General features: G+C 45.6%; 1 protein-coding gene across 1 annotated transcript in view; it reads right to left on the bottom strand.

Annotated features, from left to right (window-relative positions):
- LOC115859539 (kinesin-like protein KIF28P) overlaps positions 1 to 17,911 on the bottom strand; it is an 85,620-nt gene that overhangs the window by 26,039 nt on the left and 41,670 nt on the right. Inside the window, exons 6-13 of the mRNA XM_030868599.2 lie at positions 15,932 to 16,086; positions 11,937 to 12,048; positions 10,411 to 10,478; positions 8,308 to 8,417; positions 5,592 to 5,698; positions 4,076 to 4,166; positions 2,490 to 2,544; positions 853 to 976 (exon numbers count right to left, since the gene is read on the bottom strand). Of these exons, the coding sequence (XP_030724459.2) occupies positions 853 to 976; positions 2,490 to 2,544; positions 4,076 to 4,166; positions 5,592 to 5,698; positions 8,308 to 8,417; positions 10,411 to 10,478; positions 11,937 to 12,048; positions 15,932 to 16,086 (822 nt within the window). The remainder of the gene's footprint in view (positions 1 to 852; positions 977 to 2,489; positions 2,545 to 4,075; positions 4,167 to 5,591; positions 5,699 to 8,307; positions 8,418 to 10,410; positions 10,479 to 11,936; positions 12,049 to 15,931; positions 16,087 to 17,911) is intronic.

Below are 17,911 nucleotides of genomic sequence, written 5' to 3'. Positions count from 1 at the left end.
AGGCGCTGAGAGTCGGTGGGGACCGGGCAGAACCATCCCTCCCCTCCGGGACTTGATGAACTAACGATGTCATCACAGCGATGTAATCACAGCCCAGCCCATGCAGGATGCTGGGAGGAAAAGGGCGGGCCTTCTGCAGAGTGTATGGGGCCTAATTTACACTGGGGATTAGAGAAGACCTCTTGGAAGGTGCACTATTTAAGGTGACACGTCAAGTGTGTTAAGTTTCGGCGAGGCTGAGAAGGCCGCTGCCCACCGGAGCCTGGCACGTTTTGAGCATTCAAGGGGTCGTGTGACCGAGGGAAGCCCAGGCAGAGCAGTGAGGCCAGAGAGGCAGGAGATGGGCCGGCTCCCTCGGGTGTCCTAAAAGGGAGGTCATCGAAGGATTTCCGAGAAAGGGGTGGCCTGCTCCAGTGTGCTTGTCTCAAAGGCTCTCTGTGGCTAAAGGTGGAAAAGGGACTGGAGAGGGGCCTGGAGCCCCTGTGCTGCTGGGACTCGGGCCAGGGTGGTGGCAGGAGATGGGGAGAGCCCGATGTTGGCAAGGGGCTGGCAGTCCCTCTCCACGGCAGGTTTTAAAAATCTAAAATGTCATACGGGGGTTCGAGCTGGAAGGATTTTGGCGATCACCTAGTTCACCCCTCTCTGCTTTATGGGCGAGGTCCGAGGAGGTGAAGTGACTTCCCCAGGACACACGGGGAGTTAATCTCAGGTCTCCTGAGCCCACAGATGTGGCCCTGTCATCACTGTGACACGTAGCAGAGGGACACGAGGGCGTTAGCTCCCAGCCCTGCCCACCTCCCTCCAGCTCTCGGACAAACTTGGGAAACCCTGTGGCTCCGCAGGAGAGCTTACCAAATGCTGCAGCTTCGTCTTGGTCGTGATGGGCACCCCGTTAACGATGACCTTGCATTTGCCGTGTGGAGTCACCGTCACTTTACCATCCGAATTTGTGAAGGAAGCGTGTTTATCTGAAATTCTAAAAGGATAAGACTGTGTCTAAGAGACCAAATAAATTACGATTTTAGTGAACAGTTTAGATCGTCCTTTCTCATTTGCACAATCAGGTAAGCCCTACAGCTGCCAAGGAAGCCCTGTGGGGCTCCTGTGTGCTGGCTCTGTGGGTGGAGATGGAGAGGTGGGTGCAGGGACTCTGCCCTCCAGCGGGGAGACAACAAAGCAATCATTTCTTAGTGGAACCCCGCCCCTCCCCCACCCCAGTACTAGAGCCCTCAGGGGTTGCACAGGCCTGTAGGATTGAGAGGAGGGGAAATGGAAAGATAGGTGTTTCAGAAGAGACACTTGGAAGGTGACTTAATAATGTGGCCACATATTGCTGAGAAGTTTAGGTCTGGTTCTTGGTCTTTATCTATACAAATCCAGACTTGAGATGTTACAGGATTTGGGGTCAGTATCAGAGGTGTCAGATTGGCTGCCCAACAGACGTCATCTCTGTGCCCTGAATGACTGGCTTCCTGGCTGTTCTAGAATGTTCCTGGGAAGTCAAGACACACAACAGCCACCCAGAGCCCTTGTCTGCCTGGGGCTCAGGGGTCCTGTGGGAAGGTTTGACCCTCAGCTCATCTGGAGTTCAGCCCTTCCAGACCTGTGTGTTAGACTAGGGTTGCCGCAGGAAGTGGTCTGGAAAGGGAGATGAGGGGGTCCCCAGGAAGAATCAGGGCAAAGGGCCTGGAGGCCAGTGGTCAGGGTGAGTTAGTGCCCACAGGTCCCCCGCCTCCCCTCTCCCAGCCACCAACACACACACAAACACACACACACATGCTCCCCAGACGGGCTCAGGAGGGCTGAGGTATGTCGGGGGGACTGGTCAGTAAGGTCCCTCTTTGTAGGGGCTGATTGAGTCTATTGACTGGAAATCTGTGGGCAGTCAGGACACAGTGGTCCTGGAAGAGGGAAAGAAACCCTGGAGCAGCAGCCTCCCCAGGAGAGAGGCCACGGAGGTAGGGCCCCACTGTGAGTTTACGAACCTGCCTTGAGGTTCCACAGGGGCTCCTACAAGGATCCTGAGGGGTCCTCAGGGAGGGGATCAGCTCAAAGTCTGGGCTTTGCCTTAGTCTGGTTGGTGAGGGCTCTGAGCACATGATCCAAGGATGCTTTGCTCTTGGTGGTGGGACCACAAAAGGCATAGGCCACCCGTAGGGGGCCTGTCCTCCTAACTCTCTTCACTTCCTGCCCCATCTACTCATGTCCATTTGTGGAGAATTATTCCCTTTGTCCCAAGCTCAGAGCCAAGGAAACAAAGTGAGCGCAGCACAAGGGATTTCGGTGACAGAAGAAAACCCTCTGAAGGTGATCTTCCATAAGCATTAGAGTCGGTCCCGAGGAAGGTCTGGTCATATCTTGTCCTCGGTTGTCCGGCAGGGTCTGTGGCCTGGCCTGAGGACGACTGGATGAATTCTGAGAGTCTCCTCTGGGTGCAGTGGTCGCAATTCTCTAATGCTGGACAGAGGTGCTGGGTCACGTCAACTTACCCCAAACCTTGAAGAGTGATGGCATTTGAAGCTGCCTGACCAGCATCACACGAACCTGAAAAGAATTACGGTAAGCTGTTTTCAGGATTTGCCATTAGTAAGTTAACATGTTTGATGTTTGGGAAGTACCATATCCTCTCCAATTAGATCATGTGAAGGGATTTTTTCACTGCGATGTTCAGTCATGATGGTGCACGGACATCACCTTGTCTTGGGAATAACTGTTCTACTTTCTACCTTTTTTGTGATGTTCCTAACTTTCTGTTTGTTTGTTTAGGAAAATATTTTTTATTTAAGAATGTGTCATTTATGTTAACATTTAATGGATTTATTATTGTTATTTTAAATGAATTTTTATTGGAGTGTAGTTGATTTACAATGTTGTGTTAGTTTCAGGTGTACAGCAAAGCGAATCAGTTATACATATAAGTATATCCACTCTTTTTTAGATTCTTTTCCCATATAGGTCATTACAGAGTATTGCGTAGAGTTCCCTGTGCTATACAGCAGGTTCTTATTAGTTATCTATGTTATATATAGTAGTGAGTATATGTCAACCCCAATGTCTCAATTTCCTCACTTTTTAAAAGTTCTACCTTCTTCATGGGAATTCTGGAGGAAGAAACTGTTGCATCTGGGCCTTAGGAGACCCACTGAAGCCTGGCCACAGGGAAGGCCCTGGTCTGTGAAGTTCTGTTTCTGTCCAGTGACTGAGCCCAAGGACAGTGCTGGGAGCATCACACCAACCTCCTGGGGCTGCCCCCTCATTCAGCCCCCACTGCCGTCCTGCATGAGCCTCTCCTGTCCTGAGTGTGCACAGGGCTAGGGTGGGAAAGCCAAATGGGACTAAATATTGGTGCCGTTTTCCAGTGGATGAATGGATCAACAAAATGTGGTACACACATACAATAGATTATTGTTCAGCCTTAAAAAGGGAGGAAATCCTGACACAGGTTTCAACATGGATGAGCCTGGAAGACATTATGCTAAGTGAAGTAAGCCAGACACAAAAGGACAAATACTGTAAGATTGCACTTATACAAAGTGCCTGGAATAGTCAAATTCATAGAGACAGGAAGTAGAATGGTGGTTGCCAGGGGCTGGGGGAGGGGCTAATGAGGAATTATTGCATAAAGGGGACAGAGTTTCAGTTTGGGAAGATAGAATCAATCTGGAGGTGAGTGCAGGTGAGGGCTGCACAACCACGCAAAGGCCCTTAATGCCAATGAACTGTACGCTCAAAGACGGTTAACATGGGGAATTTTCTGTTATGTGTATTTTTTTTTTTTTTTTTTTTTTTTTTGCGGTACGCGGGCCTCTCACTGTTGTGGCCTCTCCCATTGCGGAGCACAGGCTCCGGACACGCAGGCTCAGTGGCCATGGCTCACGGGCCCAGCCGCTCCGCGGCATGTGGGATCTTCCCGGACCGGGGCACGAACCCGTGTCCCCGGCATCGGTAGGCAGACTCTCAACCACTGCGCCACCAGGGGAGCCCTGTTATGTGTATTTTACCACAAAAAAAATCAAAAAGAAAAAAGGGGCAGGAAGCATGAGCAGGACCAGGGCAGGTCTAGAGGAGTGAGTACCGGGTTCAATGAAGTGCTTGAGAACCCCCGTGAGCTGCGGGTCTTCACTGACGTTGAGAAGGCGCGGGAAGGTCTTCATCATCTGCTGCTCCTGGAGGAGAAACAGAGAGAGGGCTTCCTCGCCAGACAGGGCAGCACAGCACAGACAGCAGTGTTCCTTCCTATCCACTGCTCCTCGGAGCTGTTTGTGCATTCCGTCAACTCACCCCATAAAGCAAACCCAGAGGAGGAAAGTGTGACCAGGGGCTTCGCTGACAGAGCGGGTGCGATCCTGGCAGGTCAGCAGTCGGGGGCCTGCATTCATCCCGTCAGGACTGTTGCAAAGCACAGCCGGTTTCCTACTCTGTTCACCATTCCCAGCTGCTCTCGCATGCTTCCCTGCACTTTGGTTTCTACCCCTGCCATTTCTTCTGGCCCCCGGCATCCCCAGCTGTCAGGAGGCCCCATTCTGGTGCTCCGCCTGGGTAATTCTTCCCAGGTTCCACTAAACCATCTGCCCTACATCTCATTCCCCCAAGTCCTTTGGCGAGCAAAATGGGGCCTATTGCATCGCCCTCTAGTGGTTACCAAAATGCACTTCATTTTTTAATACAGGTGTTGATTGGTATTGCGGTTATAGAGGTTTGATAGTCAAGCAGAACTGGAATAAGCTATGCAGGCACAAGGAAAGCTTTTAAATCCTGAATTTCTCATAAAGAATAAAGAAGATGAGAGTCCTGGTTCTAACTGTCCATACAGAACAGAGTCCTAGGTTCTTCACTCTGGATCCTACTTGACCCCTGCAGCCAAGGGTCACAAACCCAGGTACCCCTTACACAGGATGTTACTTTCTTGGCCCTTCTGGCTGCTGGGTGCAGCCATATTACATCCACGCCTCTAGAGTTCTTGGACCCTAACTTAACCTGACCCCCTGCTGCCACAGACCTCCACCCGACTCCACTCCTTCCGCCTGGAGCTCACATCTCTTCTGGCATCATGAGCCCTTTGGAATCTGGACTGGACCCATCCCACTACTTCTAAAGTCCTCCAGAGCTGGCCCATGACTTTGGAGTTTGTCCAGAGCCTCGTGGCTTTGGGGAGGAAGGTCATGGGAGGCAGGGCATCTCCCTGGTCCAGGTACAGAGTTCACACCCCAGCCCATTTATGATCTGGAATTGGCGGTGAATACCAGATACGTGGTTCAGGGTCACAACTCATAGACCCCAGAAGACAATCATGTTCCTCAGATCCTCCCCAAATTCTAATTATCCACAGCCTTGAATTCTATTCTCAGCCTCATGGTCTCTTTGCTTCCTTCCCTTTCATGCCCTGTCATTCTCTCCCCAACTCTGCCAATAATTTAATTAAGTCATGCGTCACATATAACATGACACATTCACATATTATACATAATACACCTCACCCCGATTATCCACCTGGCATCAACCCAGGCATTGGCGCTTGTCTGGGTAAGGGGCAAGGCCGCCCACCCCCCCGCCAGGTTGTCAGCCTCGGCAGGTGGAGGTGGTAAGCTCACCTGGGCGATGGCCACGTAGTACTGCTGCCATTCACTCCGGGCCTGCTCCAGCTGGTGCACCCAGCTCAGCTGATCAGGGGGAGACCTGAGCTGACAGGCTGGCAGCTCTGGAAGGAGGGAGATACTTTAAGCAACTTAAGACCAATTTAAGGTCTGCAGTGTCAAAGGTGAGGCACAGAATGTCTCAGTCAAAACATGGCACTCTCAGCAGGAGTGGGAAATAGAACTGCACTGACTGCACTTGGCAAGTTCTAGAAAGACTAGGATATTCACAGCAGCTCTATTCACAATAGTCAAGATGTGGAAGCAGCCTAAGTGTCCATCCGCAGATGAATGGATAAAGAAGATGTGATACATATATACAACGGAAGGTGAGCCCAAAAAAAGAATGAAATCATGCCATTTGCAGCAACATGGATGGACCTAGAGATTATCATACTAAGTGAAGTAATCAGAGAAAGAGAAATACCATACAATATCACTTATATGTGGAATCTAAGAAAATAGCACAAATGAGCTTATTTACAAAACAGAAACAGACTCACAGACATAGAAAACAAACTTATGGTTACCAAAGGGGATAGCTGGGAGGTGGGAGGGGGATAAACTAGGAGTTTGGGATGAACATATACACACTACTATATATAAAATAGATAAACAACAGGGACCTACTGCACAGCACAGGGAACTATACTCAATGTCTTGTAATAACCTATATGGGAAAAGAATCTGAAAAATAATATATATACGTATGTGTAGGTGTATAATTGAATCACTTTGCTGTGTATCTGAAACTAACACAGGGCTGCCCTGGTAGCGCAGTGGTTAAGAATCCACCTGCCAATGCAGGGGACACGGGTTCGAGCCCTAGTCCGGGAAGATGCCACATGCTGTGGAGCAAAACTAAGCCCGTGCACCACAGCTACTGAGCCTGCGCTCTAGAGCCCGTGAGTCACAACTACTGAGCCCATGCACCTAGAGCCCGTGCTCCGCAACGAGAAGCCACTGCAATGAGAAGCCTGTGCACCGCAACAAAGAGTAGCCCCTGCTCGCAGCAACTAGAGAAAGCCTGAGTGCAGCAACGAAGACCCAACACGGCCAAAAATAAATATATTAATAAAAAGAAACTAATACAACATGGTAAATGAACTCTACTTCAATAATTAAAAGAAAAAAAAGACTAGGATCACCTCTTAATTCAAAGGAAACTAGAGCAAGGAGGTCCTTTGTAGGAGGAGCACTGAACCTCAGCAATCTGTTTTTTTAATCATGTGGGCATGTGAGAGCATTTCAGGGCATTCCTGTAAAGTCAGGGGATTCAGGAAGAATCAAAGATTTATCTTACCTTGTTTTTCATGTGTTCCGTGTCTGTGCTTATGAATAATGGGAATTAGATGCTATATTTAGGTCAACATCTGCATGTCCGGATTTTAGAGGTACGGAGATTTGTGACAGAGCAGAGTCATGCCTGGACCAGATGTGGGCACAGCCTCTAATTTAGGAAGTGCGTGGTTGAGTCTGAAGCCTTAGTGAGTCAGGACTTGGGAACCCAGAGATATGCCAGATGGGGCCAACCTGTCCTCGAACAGAACATCCATGGGGGCAGCCAGGTGTGTGTGCATGCGGGAGCGGGTTGTGGTTGGGAAGTGTTGCCACCGCCAGACAGAGAGCCCGTGTGGCACGAGGGAGCCCGGCCGGGCGAGGGGAACGGCTACCAAGGGCCGGACGATGACAGTGGGGGCACACTCCACTAAGAGCACTGAGCGCAGGGCTCTCAGACCTTCTGGTCTGGCTGTTTTGATGCTGAACGCTTTTACCAATTCTACTTCAACAGTTTTATATTTTGTCCTTTCCATCCATACCATTCTAAATTGTTCATGGGCATAAAACTACACACACCTCATGCTGCCATGCTGAAATCTCAGGCCTTCACTCAAAGCAGTGGTCCTCAATAACTGCACAGTGGGCCACCTTAGGGTGGGCACTTTAAGAACCACTGCTGCCCCCGGGATGGATTAATTGGTCCAGATGGCGCACAGAGTCACAAGGTGACTCTAACGTGCAGCCAGGGCTGAGCAGAGTCTTAGAAGAGGGTGCTGGGGGTAGTGCTTCTTAGCTCCAAACATCACTTAACTGCATGAGGCCATCAGCCGAATAAACGCCCTTAGGGCCACCGTCCAAATCTGGTAAGGAAAAAGTAGTCCCAGTGGAAAGAATAACCTCAAAATAAAAATGGCAATTAAAAAAAAATGAGACTAAAATGACCATTTAAAGAGGACAAGGCCAGGGCTTCCCTGGTGGCGCAGTGGTTGAGAGTCCGCCTGCCGATGCAGGGGACGCGGGTTCGTGCCCCGGTCCGGGAAGATCCCACATGCCGCGGAGCGGCTGGGCCCGTGAGACATGGCCGCTGAGCCTGCGCGTCCGGAGCCTGTGCTCCGCAACGGGAGAGGCCACAACAGTGAGAGGCCCGCGTAGCGCAAAAAAAAAAAAAAAAAAGGACAAGGCCATTATTATAACTGCTGTGAATCTACATTCAGGCCAAAATGTCCTGGACAAAGGCCCAGGGGTGCCCCAACCTGCCCTAGGGCTCCCCTAAGACTCTACCCAGGGGTTGGCCCCCAGGCCTGGGCCTGGCCACGGCCCCTCCCTTCCTCCCTCCCACTCCCAGCCTCCTGGCTGCTGGCTTGGACCCGCGCTGACTCCTGACTCGGTTTACCTGCCATTCTGGAGTTTCCACACCCAAGCAGCAGTTTGTTGTTCTCTGCCCTGGACTCTCTCATCAGGGTCGAGGTGTTGACCACGGCTTTGTTCCGGATCTTCTTAGCCCTGTGCAAAGGTGGACACACAACCAGGCCCTGGACCTTTTGCAGTTGGAGCAGTACCACCAGATCACTGGCTGGAAACTGGGCTCTGGTCTCAGAAGGTCAAAGTGGGAGCCTTTCATGTCCCAGTGATTCGAAACTCCACCATGTAAGGTTCCAGTAAACCATGAAGACTAGAAGGGACTCAGAGATATCCAGGGTTCAAATAAATAGGGGCAGCTCAACCGAGGCCTGGAGCCTGCCCGCCACGTGTTCTGGGCCCTGAACACACTCCCCCAGCTGGGCTGACTTGGTTAATGAAAAACTCTCTTCAGTCACTGCTGCTGCTGCTGCTATAGCACCACAAACCCTGGAGGCTCCCAGTGACTCTCTGCCATGTGCACCAGGCCAGCAGTGGGCTTAGACATTACCTAGTTCACTCCCAGCAAATGCTGCATGGGGTGTACTTATGCTAAAACATGACTTGCTCTTTATCTGAAATTCAAATTTAACTGGGCAGCTTATATTTTACTTGCTAAATCTGGCAACCTTACTCCTTTCACTGAGGAAGAGGGTTTCCAAGGCAAGCCCACAGTCGCACAGTCCATGGCAGATCTGGACCTGGAGCCCAGGGCCCCTGGGGACCATTTTCTCCTTCCTCTGCATCACACAGTGTCTCACGTAAAAAGTGCTAGCAACAGATTTACATCTGATAAGCAGAGAGAAAATGACCATTCTAAGTAATACTAAAGACAAAATTCAAGATCTGAGTGGTACAGATGCTGGAAGAAAATGTCTACTGGAGTCATATGATATTGAGACCACGCAGCACAGAATGAGAATGCAAGTGTTTGTGACTAAAATGCAAGGGCCCCTCCCTGAGAAGACGCCAAAGGAAGACCAGAAGGACAGGCGATTACTTGGGGACATCATAGCAACTACCACTTTTGAGCTTCAGCCCCATGCCAAGCAGAACTTAGCCAGAAACGGTTCATGAACAATCTCAGGTGGTCTTCACCCCACCCAGAGGGTGAGGTATCACCTCCTTCAGCACGTGAGGTCACCGAGGGCCAGCGAGGGTCAGGTCCCGTGGCAGGCAGGGCCAGATTCTGACACACAGGCCCGTACCTATAAGAATAGGAACCAATTCCATTTCACATGCCAGCTGCAGCTGCCTGGAACACAGGCTGAGAATTCCAAGCTCCTGAAAGGAGCTGATGGGAACACGACAGAGGTGGATTCTCAAATCTGCCACGTGAATACGATGCCGGGGTGGTGGCGGCATGCCGTTTCTACCCCTGGTTAGAGGCTTCCTCTCCCCAGACCCTCACCTGCCTAGACAGGTCAGGAGGAGTAGGCTCCTACGTGCCTTGAAACGCAGGAACTCAGCTCTTCCACAGCGTCCTGCAGGGGCTAATCGAGTGGGCTTGTCTCCCCGGCCAGTCCGAAGGGAGGGAACCAGCAGTGAGAGCCCCGCTCTACCCGCACAGGGAGGAGGCGCCTGGGACCTGCTGTGTGGGACCTGGAGAAATGAGAAGCAGCTCACGGAAAGCTGCAGAGCCGGGGGCTGGTTCCCAACTTTGGGAGTGCCTCTGACGTGCTCATCTTTATTACTAGCACAAAAATTCCCTGCCTGCCACTGTGCTCTACGTGTGTCCCAGACGACAGAAGGGGAATCTGTGAATGGTCATGCTATGTGGCAGGAAAATGCAGGGGGACAGATAAGTGACCACATCAGGATTGGGATCAGTGCTTCCTCCCATGGGTTTGAGCCCACGGCTCCTCCCCCATCCAGGGCTGGGGCGACAAAATGACAGGCTCAGGAGGGTCCTGAGCCCCTAATTCGACCTCCTTTTATTTGTTTTATTTTCTCTCACTCTTCTCTCACAAATCCTTTTGTTCTTCCTTCTTCTGGACCCCTTCCCAAGACGCCAGCCCATCAAGTATAAGGGTACTAGAAGAATTTGCCAGATTTAGAACCTAGAACCACTGTGGACAATAAGTATTCATAAACGTACCTTTCAGCATATCTTAATGTCGATAAAGTTTCCTCGTAGCAGATGTCAGCCGGACTTATGGCTGCTATCTGTAAAAAATAACCTTTTCAGATTTTGTTTTTCATATAAGGTTTTAGGGCTATTGTTGTCGATATTACACAACTAACAGTCACGGAACATCTTGTAATTTGTGGTACTGTTCAAACTTTACAACTCCGACAGAAAACTCAGGCTTAGAGAAGAATAATGTGCCAAGGTCACTCAGATAATAACTGGCAGAGCTGGGACCTGGACCAGCCCTGACTTGACACCTGTGCAGCTAACCTCTGTACTACGTGTCCCTCAGCACTGAGTCCCCAGCTGATTTCCTCGGGGATTTAAATGACCGTTGAACCCTGGCACTGCAGAGACCAATCAATAAATCATTACTGAGTAGCCACTTGTATGGTTTCAAGCCTGGCTATTGACTTTGGCTTAATTGTTCTAGAAATCAAACGAGAAAACAAACGTTTTGATGAGCTGGAGGTGGGCAGGGTCACTGAGGGTGAACAGGGGGGAGTGTGATTACCCAGGCAGCAGCTTGTAACTTATGGTCCTGGAGGTCAAGATTCAGAGCATAAGGGCCTGGTGAATAGTCCTTTATCTTTGTCCAGCTTTGGAGCTTTTAAAGCTTGTTCATTATATGATCTCATTTAATCACCACAGCAGTATTTCCAAGGCGAGATTGTTATCTTCACTTTAGGAAGGAGGAAGAGGAGGTCTGGGATTGGAGCCATGGAGCCTCAAGAGCTTGGATGTTTAACATTCAGAGGAGTCTTATGGGCCTTCTTTTAGTCCAGGCTCTTGGGGGATGGCCCAGGGAGGCCCACAGGTACTGACAACCAGAAAAACGTTAACCAAAATGTTTGAAAAGAATTAGGCAAGAATAAATGATAAAGACAGATCCAGCAGCAGGCCTTTCTCTCCTAATCAGGACAACAGACTGGAGGCCAGTACGAGGCTGGAAGCAGAGCTTGCCCAGTTCTGTTCCTTCCCTAATCTGAAGCTTGAGAGCGGAGCGCCCTGACTTAACACACTGCACACGGTACCACTTGGCAACTTTCAATAATAGAGTCTGGAGTCTTTTGCTGATGACACGATTTGGCTACTCTCCAGGTTAAACACCTGCCCTGTGTCTAAAACAGTCAAAAACTGATTCCAGTCTTGCCATGGAATGACTGCTGATTTATAATAACATGACATTGTTAGTGTTAGTTTTAAAACTGTGTTAGTTTCTTCCTGATAATAAAAGTAATATATAGTTCTGTAGAGAACCAGAAAAGAGTAAATTAAAAAATCAAAATTAGCACTATAGAAACTTTATTTGAACCTTGCCATGGAAAGAGCTCCAGGAGTCATGAGATCATAGATGAGAACGTGCTATATCAAAGCAGAGTGCTGTGTTTAGTGGTCCACAGAGAATAACTTTAATAATAATAATAACAACAGCAATAATGACAGCTACATGAGTCTAAACAGTCTAAAATGTGGTAAGAAAATCACTTTACCAAAGTAGTTCTGCTGTTCCCACCCAGAGCTGACTGGAGCAGTTTGGTCAGAACAGAGTCTCTGTAGGGAACGTGCAAGACTTTCTTCCCCATGGCTGCATCAGCCAGAGCACTGAATCAAAAGAAAATATAAAACAACAAAATTTTTTACATGTATCAAGAAGAAATCTGCTTCCCTGTGGATAAGTCAGAAACACTCCTCAAATCCCCTTGTCGACCCTATATACCAGAGACATGACTCTAAGGAATATCCAATAGTTGAGACACCTTCTGTACAAAGATGCTGAAGTTAAGACAGCAGCACAGGCTGCTGGTTCTATCTCCAAGGTCAGCACTGGGGAAACCATAACAGAGAGGGAAGCCCAGATCTGAGGCACTAACACACTAAACCTTTGGAGGAAAACCCAGAGCCTGCAGGCTATTGTAAATTTACGTATAGGGAAGGGTTGTGATCTGAGGAAGAGGGTGGCTAGCAGGGTGAAGATAGAAATGGGGAGTGGGTTTAAGTCCTTTTCTTGCCTTTCTCTCATACTGCCTTAGGAAGATCCCATAGCCTTAGGACCCCATAGGACTACAGCATCAGAGTAACAGTGAATAAGAGAAGTAACAGTGAATAAGAAAAATAACAGCTCAGTTCCTGCCCTGCTCAGGGCACTATAGAGAAAGTAGTGTTGTCACTGAAGAGACTGGGGAAGAGGAGGGAGGAAATCCCATCTCTGTGAAATTATAATCACAAACAGAGAAAAGAAATCTAAAAAATTAATCCATCAGATTTAGAAAAGAAACAAAATGAACATCTAGAAAGGAATAGATACAATAATTGAAATTTAAAACACTATGGATAGGTTCAACAGCAAATTAGACATTGCCATAATGGGAATTAGTGAACCAGATAGTTCAGAGGAAATCCAGATTGCAGCCTGGAGACATAGAGATGGAAAACAAGAAAGAAAGGTTAGGAGACATGGAAGACAGGGTGAGAAGATTCAAATAGTTTAATTGAAGTTTCAGGAGAGAAAAGAGAAAAAAAATGGGTAGAAGCAATATGTGAGAGATAATGGCTGAGAATTTTCTAGTATTGATGAAAATCACTATCACAGAGTTATGGAGGCTAAGGAATTCCAAGGAGGATAAATAAAGACAAACTGACACTCAAATGCAACATAATGAAATTGGGGAACATCAAAAAAGAAGAGCTTAAAAGCAGGTAGGGAAAAAGATTATCTTCAAGGGAATAGCGATTAGACCAAGAATAGAAACCAGGAGAATGGTATCCTTAATGAGCTGAAAGAAAATACTGTCCATCCAGAATTATATACTCAGCAAAATTATCTTTCAAAAATAAGATAAAATAAAGAAATTTCAACCAAACAAAAATTGAGTTTGCCATCAGCAGATGATCACTAAAAGAAATTCTAAAGAACATACTTCAACCAGAAGGAAATTGATCTTACAGAGCAGCTCTGATGTTTAAGAAGGAATGAATAAAAATAATAAAAAAGGAGTAGATGTGAATGAACACTAACTGTATAAGATAGTAATGATAATGTCTTTCGGGGTTAAAGAAGAATAGAATTAACATATATATCAAAAATAGCATATGTAGGATGGAGATACTCATATTATCCAGGAATAGGATAAAGTGTTTATTATATTTAGATGTTGACAAACAGATCAAAGAGCCAAGGAACAGTAAGCATATATTGAATTTTGACATATAACAGAAGTAGCATAGAAGATCACTGGGGAAAGGAGAGACTACTTAGCAAATGATTTGAAAAAATTGGTAATCGATAAGGAAAAAATAACAAAAAGGATGCCCACCTTACACTACTACACACCAACTCCAGATGGATAGGAACTTAAGTATAAATTTTCTTAAACAAGACAAAGAAAATGCAAAAATGCAAAACATAAACAATAACTTCTGCTCATCAATAGACACCTTTAAAAAAGTGAAAAGTCAAGCTACTAACTGGTAGAAGATATTTACAGTACATATACCTGAGAAAAGAGTAATAAAAATAGTAAAAAATGTCTGCAGATTGATCAAAAAGACAGTAACTCAATAGAATAATCGGAAAAATATAAGACCAGGTATTTTGAGAGGAAACATATTGCTAATAAGCAAATCAAATGATGCTCCAGCTTGTAGGTAACCAATGCTATCAAGACCATAGTAAAATATGTTTATACCCACTTAATTGGTAAATATCAAGAAATTTGACAATACCAAGCCTTAGAAAAGATGTGGATCAATGGGATATGTTATACATTGCTCCTGGGAATATAAATTGGTCCAACCACTTTAGAGAACAATTTGTCACCATCTCAAAAAATAAGGTATTCACACACCTTATATATAAAACCCCAAAATTTCAATTCTTTGTCTATACCAAAAAAACTTTGAAATATTGATACCCAATGATTTGTACAATAATATTCATAGTAGTACTGTTTGTAATAGCAAAAAACAAACAAAAACCTGGAAACAACCAAAATGCCAATTAACATGAGAATGAAGGAATAAATTGTGGCATATTCCCACAATGGAATACTACACAATAATGAAAAAGAAGTAACAACTGCTACTGTAACAACATGGATGAATCTCATAGACAGAACATTTAGTAAAAGAACAGAAAATAAATTAACCAGAGCCACACATAACATGGATAGATATTGTCAATAATGTTGAATCTAAAAGCAAACTCTGCTCCTGGGTATGTACTTAAGAGGAATGAGTAATTATTTTCCCCTAAGTACATGTATAAGAACGTTGATAGCAACTTTATTCATAATAGTCAAAACCTGGAAACAAACTAAATGCCCATACAAGAGGAGAATGGATAAATAGTGGTATATTCCTACAATGGAATACTGCATAGCAATGAAAAACAGTTAATAATTGCTAAGTGAAACAGCATGGATTAGTCTCATAGACACAATCCTTAGTGAATGAAGCCAGATGTAAAAGACAATGACCTGGGCTTCCCTGGTGGCGCAGTGGTTGAGAATCTGCCTACCAATGCAGAGGACACGGGTTCAAGCCCTGGTCCAGGAAGATCCCATATGCCGCAGAGCAACTAAGCCCGTGTGCCACAACTACTGAGCCTGCGCATCACAACTACTGAGCCCGTGTGCCACAACCACTGAAGACTGCGTGCCTAGAGCCTGTGCTCCGCCACAAGAGAAACCATTGCAATGAGAAGCCCACGCACCGCAACAAAGAGTAGCCCCTGCTTGCTGAAACTAGAGAGAGCCCCCCACGTGCAGCAATGAAGACCCAACGCAAAAAAAAATTAATTAAATAAATCAATAAAAGACAATGACCTGATATACATGATCTCATTTTTATAAAAATCAATACAGTTAGGCAAAACTAATCTTTGATAACAAAGGTCAATTCTTTTTGTTAGGATTAAAAATTAGGAGGAGGTATGAGGGAGTTTTCTGAGTTTTGGAAACGTACTATATCTCAGTCTAGGTGGTAATTACATAGATATATACATATATAAAAATCCATTGAGCTGAACATTTAAGATTTGTGCCCTTTACTATATGTAATTTATACCTAAGTAACCTTAACAATGCAAGATCCAGAAAGCAATATAATATTTTACCCTTTTATAAAATTCAAAAATCAGTGCTACTAATAAATAATAATGTGTACAAGCGATAAAACAAGAAATGATAAAAGAAAGAAAGAGGGAAGGAAGTAGGGAGGGAGGGAGATTAAACATAAAATTCAATATGGTGGTTACCTCCAAGGGGAGAATAGGAGAGGAATACCACCTGTTTCTTGGGTTGGGTGGTGGTTTTATTTGTTATTTCATTTAGAAGCAATTAATTAGTTTAAAATAAAATCTACAGGAGGGCCAGGAATGAATCAATGATGATAGTGGGTCATGAACCAAGGGTCATGATTAATCTAAATTTTGGTATTTGAGTTTATTTTTATGGCACAAATAAGTACCTATCCACTGATTATTTACCTGATAACATTTCCTAAATTGGTTAAACTTAAGTTAACTCGTGATCCTTCCCTCAGTCTATCACCTTCAGATCCTGAACATTTCTGCCTTTCACTTCCAGCTAAATCCACCAAATTAATACTGGATTGTTTGCTGAGGTCTCTATCTAGAAAAACCTGTAGGAAAGCAACACAGGTCATGCTATTAGAGTGGTAGCAGACTACACAAGAAGACAATCTATTTTACATTCTAAAATATTTTTTTCTAATTGTATTTCACACTCAAAAAAGGTGTAATAAAATTTGCAAGTTAAAATGCCATCGTCTCTGTAATGACATTTTACAATAACATTACTAGGTTCAAATGTCTCAGTTGCCCCTTCCCAATTCTGCAAAGCTACTTCCAATGATATATTAGATCCAATTATTGCCCTAGTATATCTGTGATCAATAAGTATTTTAAATCAACTGTGAAATCTGCAAAATAAGTAACTGTTTGCGATGGTGTAGTCATGTAATGGAAAGAATGCTACAGGTTCCCTTTCTGTCATGTAACTGTGAACAAATGATTTAACTTTTCAGAGTTTCAACTTTCTCAGTTGTAAAATAGGGATGATAGCATGTTTTGGGGATGTTATGAGGGTAAAAGATAATAGATGTAATGGTTCTAACCATGCCTGGCATACATAAATAGGTGTTAATGTTGTTACTGACACCAATAAACAGAGTAAAATCATTCTTTTCCAGTTAATTTTGTCTCTTGCCTCTAAAATATCAAGTTTAAAAAATAGCAGGGCAGGTCCTCCCTGGTGGCGCAGTGGTTGAGAGTCCGCCTGCCGATGCAGGGGACACGGGTTCGTGCCGCATTCCGGGAAGATCCCACATGCCGTGGAGCGGCTGGGCCCGTGAGCCACGGCCGCTGAGCCTGCGCGTCCGGAGCCTGTGCTCCGCAACGGGAGAGGCCACAACAGTGAGAGGCCCGCACACTGCAAAAAAAAAAAAAAAAAAAAAAAAAAAAAAAAAGCAGGGCAAACCATATTTAAAGTTTATGAATTTCAGTAACATTGTAAAATTAAGTAAATAACATTTAAAAGTTTACAAGGTTCTTTAAAATGCAGAATGCTATTTAAACTTCTCAACATTCCTATGAGGAGAACTATTCATCTCATTTTTACAGAACAAGAAACTGAGACTTAGGAAAGGTAAGTTACTTCCCAAAGTTTCAGAGCTGATAAACAGAGTCATACATGGTCTAGTGTTTTTCCACTATTCCTGGTTAGAGCAGGACAATCTTTATTTATTACTGTTTTATCTATTACTAGTGCTGTGGCTTAGGGGATGGAGGTGGTGAAATTGTAGCTAAATGTTTAACCAGGCTTTGTGAATAACCATGTCTGAATCAAATTGTCCATAACTGTAGAGATCACTCGGTGATATCCACCAAGGAGAATGGAGGAGAAAAGTGTGCTCTAGTTTATCAAAGATTCTACTTAGTGGGGCGTTACATGGATTACCTGATTTCAAAGATTTTATCTTTGTGATTCCAAATATCAGAAAGACACTTCAGTACCTGGTGGTCCCCTAGGCTCATGGATCTGAAAGTTGGGCATTATTATATTGGTGATGCATACAGAGCCTACTAGTAGAATTCTCCATGACAAACCACAGACCCACTCTCATATCTCCACAGTTTGATCAACTTGGGGGTCAAAACCTGTTTCCCAGACCATCGAATTTACTTGAGGGAAAGCAGTCTTTAGTCTCAGGGGCATTTCTGGGATCTGGTAGGTCTTACTGCCACCCCTCTGTTAGTAACGGGCTCACTTAGGCCGGGGTTGGGGGGCATGGATGTTGGGGGAGGGAGGCAAGAAGACAAGTGCCTCACTTTCTCCTGCTTCTGACCCTATAGTCTATGTTTGGAAACAGCCACCTTAATCCATAGATCAACTCTAAAAAGATTCCATAATACTCACCAGCCCATAACGCTACCGGGAACCTTTCC

The sequence above is a fragment of the Globicephala melas genome, chromosome 1, assembly GCF_963455315.2.
Source record: "Globicephala melas chromosome 1, mGloMel1.2, whole genome shotgun sequence".
Taxonomy (NCBI): Eukaryota; Metazoa; Chordata; class Mammalia; order Artiodactyla; family Delphinidae; genus Globicephala; species Globicephala melas.
Note: the sequence above shows the minus strand (reverse complement) of the source record. Positions and strands in the feature narration are given on the sequence as shown.